The 6,959-nt window shown below is 37.0% G+C and overlaps 1 protein-coding gene across 1 annotated transcript in view; it reads right to left on the bottom strand.

Moving 5' to 3' along the window:
• Positions 1-6,394, bottom strand: part of LOC104491601 (sodium/hydrogen exchanger 9-like) — a gene marked incomplete at both ends in the record, with an annotated part of 98,530 nt that extends 92,136 nt beyond the window's left edge. Inside the window, one exon of the mRNA XM_010134051.1 lies at positions 6,305-6,394. Within this exon, the coding sequence (XP_010132353.1) occupies positions 6,305-6,394 (90 nt within the window). The remainder of the gene's footprint in view (positions 1-6,304) is intronic.
• Between the last annotated feature and the right edge of the window lie 565 nt (positions 6,395-6,959).

Below are 6,959 nucleotides of genomic sequence, written 5' to 3'. Positions count from 1 at the left end.
CCCCCCCCCCCCCGCCAAAACCTGAATGAAATATAAGAAAACAAGATCAAGGTTTTTCCCTAATGTAATTAATTTTCAAAATTTTTTTTTTCAGCAAAACTGGCTTAAACAAGGAGAAAGCTATGGTACCATTACTCCAATACAAATACATCTTCCCAAATGCTATTTTATTTTCTTATTCTTGTTATCAGAAAAAGCTGCTTCTATTGATCATTGTAAGCAGGTCACCTGGACTCTTTCCTGAGCAGCACTGCCTGAAGCCCCAGTCTTTCTCGCTTTTGAGTCTGAACTTGCGGTTGTTCAAGGAGGTTGGAAATTAGCTGGGTTTTTGTTCAGCTGCAGAAAGGGAACCGTGGGACAGGAGGAGACAGTGCCCATCAGAATTAACTTTTATGCTCAGTCTCCACTTACATGGAAGAAAATTCTTCATGCATGCAGCATATATAATGCTAACTAGGATTTGGGCTTTATTGGATCCTTTAGGCAAGGATCTCTTGCATACTTTTTGAAGAGTGCCAGACCTGAGCACCGTATATTAATTAAAAAACATTTCCAGTTTACCCTCAGACAGAGTATTAGCTATCAAATATATCCTATCAGATAGCCAATGGTGCTATATACCTCAGAAGAGAATGCATGTATGCGAAGATTGATTAGAATCTGGTACAGGTAGTGATCTTGTTTGGAAGATAACTTTATTTTCTCTCAGTCTTTCTCTCTGCCAATCATTTATATGGAAACACCTAACCTCTTACAGTGCCTTAAAAGTAATGTTCCCCTAAGTAGAGTTCCTGAACAAATCACAACAACATCTGCCAATTAGGCTGCTCATTTCAAACAGATGAGAATTATGTTTTGTGGTGCTGATCCTTTGCTAATTATTGAAGACATTTTGCTGGAAGTAGGGCTTTCCTCAATCTAGAAACACTCTCAAGTTTTTTAAAAGTCAAGAGACTGAATTGTAAGAGCCATATTCTGACATTTGTGTGGCCTTTTCTTCCTAGAAGTGTAAACTAATCATCTATAAACAATCCGATGTCTGATAACAGAAAATAGTAGGCATTAACCAGAGATAAATTAGTACAGGCTGTGTACTTCTGAATTAAGACCAGCTCTAATTGTTTGGCTGGTCTCTTAAACACTCATAGCAGGACCAAAGCCACAGGGCACACACACGTCCGATGTGACTGTGGAGGGTTTAAGATAAAGGCACTCAATCCATTTCATTTTGCACTGTTGCTCCCTGTAATTTCAGAGGGCTGCTTCTCCCAGGTACAATACGGGGGCTAGGTATCTGGAGTGGGACCCCTTGCGAACTGATTGAGGCAGTTTTGGCAGTAGTAGTATATTGCCACCTCAACTCAGCTGCCCCCCTCCTCTCACAGAGTAGCTGCAGTTCCTGGCATGTGCTTTTAACAACAAACTCAGGAAAATCATTTTGCTACCGGAGCAGAATTTGTAGTGCATTATGTATCTTCTTATGAAAAGATAGCTGACAGAAGAATCCTTTAGCATAGTCATTGTATCATGTATCTAAAGAAAGGAGAATTGTTTTTTCAATTCTAAGTGTAGGCCTGCTCGTAACTTGCTTACAAGGTATTTAGGCCAGCAGACAAGCAGTAGAATGACCAGATCACAGTGATGGTGCTTCAGTTGGATCCAGTGAGCCAAGAACTGACTTCAGCCACTGCTTTGCCGTTAGTCCTACAATGTTTTTATCTTTTTTACTAAACATTGTCTGATGCTGTTCAGGAACCACTCCTTTGATTCATGTATTATTTTTTTCCCCCTTTCAGTAGATTTGGCCATCTCCATTGCCATGCTTCACTTTTTAAGTTATACTCGCTAGTTGCACCTGGCTTCAGAATTATGGATGGAACTGTATCAAAGCTAAAGTTCATATTGAGGCTATTCAATGACATATCAGGCTCAAGAGACTATAATGATTTGATTTACAGTTTTTGAAGAAGTAAAAAAAAGTTTGATGACTGTTTTGTCAGCCTGTTTCAATTAATATGATTAATTAGCATTAAATTAATATGCTTATAAACACAACCTTTTTACATCACACTGTCTTTGGAATACAGCTCAATTTATGATCCAGCAATCATCTGATTGATCCCTAGCCTGTTTCCTTGTTGGAAAATGTACAGCTCTATCATAAATGAACTAAGCAAGTTTTGAAAACTTAACGTGTATTCAATGGATTTCTAGGAGATATTGGCTGCTCCTCTGCAAAGTGATGACTCTCAGTAATCAGAGATAATCATGACTGCTTTACAGTGTGAAGATTAAAATATGAAGCAATCAGTTCTATGTCCATCAGTGAGAAAAACCCAAAGACCAATCTGAACCTTCAGTCCTTCAAAACAAGTTAATTTGCTCAAGCAGTCCTAGTAAGACTACATGCTTTGGTTGTTACTCAGAAGTTACATTGCACTGTGTTCTCTTGTTTTATCTTTATCCCATTCTCAATCTTGTGTAAAGCCCTGGAGGTGAAGGGCTGCTGAAATCTTAATGTGGCATCTTGTGCATGCTGCACGCCCAGTGCAGCTGAACAATCAAGTCAGAAGCTTTTGCCTATAAGCAGGGGTTCCCTAATGGGTTTGCTATCAGGATCAGCAAAAAATGGTGAGTAACTGTTTAACTAGTAATGTGGGTAGAAATGCTAATACACCTAATTTGAGAAAGCAGCCTTCATGAACTTGTTAGACACAATTATTAGAAGTGACTATGTAAACAAGGGCTAGACTGATGGAATGAATGGACACAGGCAGGGCACTGTTACATACACCCTTGCTGGCTGGGCATGGTTTCCTGTGCTTTCTAGAAATTCCCTAGCTCTGCTTCCATAGGAGATGCATTTCAGAAATCCCTTTTCAGAATTATTACCCTGCTGGCACTGTATTTTGTCTGAAAGCAAGCATACCCTTGCACACTTAATTAAAGAGAGGTAGTGCCCTGTTCCCTGGTCTCTGTTGTGGCCTTTCCCTGGAGTTAAAGGAACATAATCAGAAAATTATGTAACTCGTAAGTATGATTAATAACATCTATAGCCATTAAAGAAAGTGAGAAGCACTGTCCACTAGGAACCTCTGCTGGTCTTAGCTTGGCATTTGAATGAAACTGATAGAGGGCAGAGAGAGAAAATAGTGAGAAATATCTTCTCTTTCTGTGGAAAATACAGTATATTGTCCATGCATACCTTTCTAGAGCTGAGCTGTAGGGATTTACAGCCTGCCTGCTTTCAGCAAATCATTTATCTAGCAACAACCTGCCCAGCCACTGACTTACTTGTAGCTAAGCAAATCAACCCAACTGTACATTTGAATAATCTAATGTAAAATTTGAACTATAGTGTCCCAAGATTTAGAAGGAACTGTTGTTTGCCTGCAGCATAGTGTGAGGTTATACTGGCAGCTGTAAATAATACTAGAGAAAGCTAGACACAATCAAATAGCTTTTGATCAGGTCCTAGCACTTTCATCTTCTCCTTCACTAAAGATATATTGGATAAATTTAGCTTCAAATGGATGAAACTCAGCAGTACGCTCTTTGCCCTAACCTTGTTGCCATGGATGGCAGTGTCAGTTTTAATGTTAACATTACCATGGCTGTAGTCAAATCAATGATAATGACTTAAAAATATTACCATAAAACATCATTCATGTTAAAAATAAACAATAAACACACTCACAGAGAATGTTTATGAATACTTAGTGAGAATTAGGATAATTGGATTGAATGAAAACTCTCTGAAGCCTGCATTTTCTCTAAATATTTGTCATCTTTTCTTATGACACTGTTAAAATAGTCCATTGTTGGTGACAAGATTTGTTACTTTATAGTTTAAGATTTTATAAGTTTCAGATGCTTGAAATCTGGTATTTAGCTTTCATGGAATGTTAAACAGTGGTTGGACTGGGTAATAGAGGATGCATGAGGACTAATAATTACATGCTATCTTTTAACAGACATTCTTAACAGAGGTTCTTAAATTCTCATTTAAGAACTGTAGATAAATTTTCATTTTATATCAATATCTGGAGAAAACCATATTTTTTTTTCTTTTAATCTATTTTTTTAGAGAAAAAGATAAGGTATTACGAGAAATGCAGAGCGCTGCATCATGACCAGTAATACCACCTGTATCATTATATACTGAATTTCACAATCAAGGTACAAAATTTTAACAGCCAGTGAAAACTGTAGAGAAAATAACGCAAAGCAGTAGAGAAAAAAAAATTGAAAACAACTAATACAATTCCCCAATCTGAATTACAATCTTAAATCTGTTTTCCATGGGTTTCGTTAGCTTTAGCTTCAGCCTTAGCTCACCATTTTGTCAGTGTGCCTTACAGTTCACCAGTCTTTATTGAAAGATCTATTATATCGTAACAAAAGAGAGAGACTGCTTTGGAATAATTCTATAAATGAACTGAAAAGCACTTGATTTTTGACCAGTAATGAATAATAAAAATGACTTGGGAGTGAGACTGGGAGCGAAGCCATCTGTCTGAGCAACAATATTCATTTAAAATGCCCTTGAAGTCATACATGCTTATGAGAATGCCAAGTGTGCGGCTCAGTACATTTGACTGAAGAGAATTCTTTGGGTGAGACAAAGCAAGAGGCAATGCAGGTCTTGCTGAAACAGACGCATATGAAAGGATGGTCTAGAAAATTAATTAGAAGAATTCAAAGGAATTTAACAACAATTTTTGAACTACATTGAAGGGAAGCTTGAATTAAGAGATTATGGGGGAAGAGAAAAACAGAATAGAAGGGGTTCATAAAACTTATAGCTCCCTTGAGAAACGCATAATCTTTTTTCTGTGAGTTCAAGGGTAGATTCAGTTCATTTTCACTAATTTGTTTTGCACTGTTGAATGGGAGGGAACAAAAGAGTAAAGATGAACAAAACAATTTAAACTAAATGTTAGATAATTGTGTAGTTGTAAAGGTTCCTATGTAATTAAAAATACCACCTCCTTTCTTTTTTCTCTTTCTCTCTCTGAAGGTATGGACCTTGAAACCATGCTGATGAATCCCTGAAAAAGTCTTGTATTCAAATTGTAACAGTTACATGCAAAGGTAGTAATGACATGCAATTCATTATTCCTGCAAAATAGAAACAATTCTATAGTAGATAGAATTATATTCCCTTATGATGCAGTTATCAGAGAAAGGTTCTCTTCTCTACTGTAATGCTTTTCTAAAGCATTGGCCTCTGCTGGTATGAAGAAATGGAATTGAGAAGACTTGCCCTGTTCAATAGCTAGTACTTTATTCTGGAAGTATTGACCAGAAACTTTTTTGTGATTTAAAATCTGAGAGAGTCTGACAGTTGAACAGATACCGTGGCCAGTATTTTTTTTTTCTATCAAACTGTTTTTGATAAAAAATTGGATTTTTGATTGAATCGAGATGTGCAAGAAGGGATGAAATTTTCTATGCAAAATCTCCAGTGCTGAAAACAGAGGACTTGCTGAAAAAGATACGGGATTGCATCATGAAAATTATAGTCTCGGATCATATGTTTCCTTTTTGTTCTAGGAGATAGATTTCTACAACCTGGGATTCTCAGGACACGAGTCATTGTTAAAAGGGAAGAAAACTGCATTTAAGTGACTTTTCACAGGATCTAGGTAGTGGTGAAGTAGTGTGAAATTACTCCTTGTAATGTGAAATTACTCCTTGCTGAAGACGTATTTTTAGGATTGCAATGCCATGTATCTAGTACTGACAACAGCCCCCAGTTTCAAAAAATAGCTACAGTTGCATGAGTCACCCATTCAAACACATGCAGATGACCAAGTTTCTCTGTCTCTAAATAACACAATGGAAAAAAAGTCACTATCTTTCTAATTATGTCAGATTTTAATGAGGCAGAAATGACAGTATGTCATTGCTCAAGTCTGTGGGCCAGACTGCAGTTCATATAGTCCCTTTGCAAAACTCCACACGGATCCAGTCTTTCAGACTGCTTCTGTTCTGTTTACCAGAGCTCTTTGATTTCCTTAACTTCATAGCATTTTTGTGTGGAAGCTGGAGTAAACTGTTACCCCCTTACCCTTCCTTCATCCCCCCAACTGACACATCTCTTGGGAAGAACAGATTCTTTTATTTTTTGTTTACCCAGGGAATCGTTACTGTTTCTCTGGCAAAATCTCTAGTCTTTCCCCTAATGAAGGCATAAACCTCTTCCTCTGTGTTAATGAAATCCCCTCCAGCTATATTTCAGTACCTCTGTCTATTCCTTACAACAGCTGAAGACACAAAGTCCGTTATTGCCATGCCCTACCTGTTTAGTTCTCTTTTTGGATTCTGGGGACAGATTGTTGTAGGTATAATGAGCTTGTGTGACTCCACAGAAAAGGACTGCAACAATACCTGAAATTCAAAGAAAAATCAGAGTTAACTGCTTCTATTTTCTTACTTAAGCTTATCAAAGGGCTGCATAAAAAAGCTAATTAGACTGTTAACAGCATTTGATAACAAAATTGTTGTTTAAGGTATGTTTTAAGATATATTTTATAAAACCATCTTTCAAACAAACTTTTTTCTTTGTTCAGAATCATGAATGTCTTGAATCTTCTACTTCGTCCATCACACATTCATAGCTTTTCCACTGTTGTGTATTTGGCCCCACACCGTAGCAAATTTGTTTTAAATAATACGTGGTAACATCTGACCATAATCTGATTGACATTTAGGAAAGATTGAAAACTTAATTGTAATATGAAGGACTTCAGACTATTTGAACATTTTGGCAGAGAGGGAATAGGAAAGGAAAAAACAATTTTCTTATATTTAAATGGTTTGAGAGCACTTGGTGCTCAATGACTGCAACAGGGAAAAGTCATTTGAGTCTGTGCCTGGTTCTTAGCCACACATAAGCAGTGTGTAACAATGTGCAACGTGGACAACAACAATATAATTATTAATATATTTATTAT

Source organism: Buceros rhinoceros, unplaced genomic scaffold, assembly GCF_000710305.1.
Source record: "Buceros rhinoceros silvestris isolate BGI_N320 unplaced genomic scaffold, ASM71030v1 scaffold4844, whole genome shotgun sequence".
NCBI classification, from domain to species: domain Eukaryota; kingdom Metazoa; phylum Chordata; class Aves; order Bucerotiformes; family Bucerotidae; genus Buceros; species Buceros rhinoceros.
Note: the sequence above shows the minus strand (reverse complement) of the source record. Positions and strands in the feature narration are given on the sequence as shown.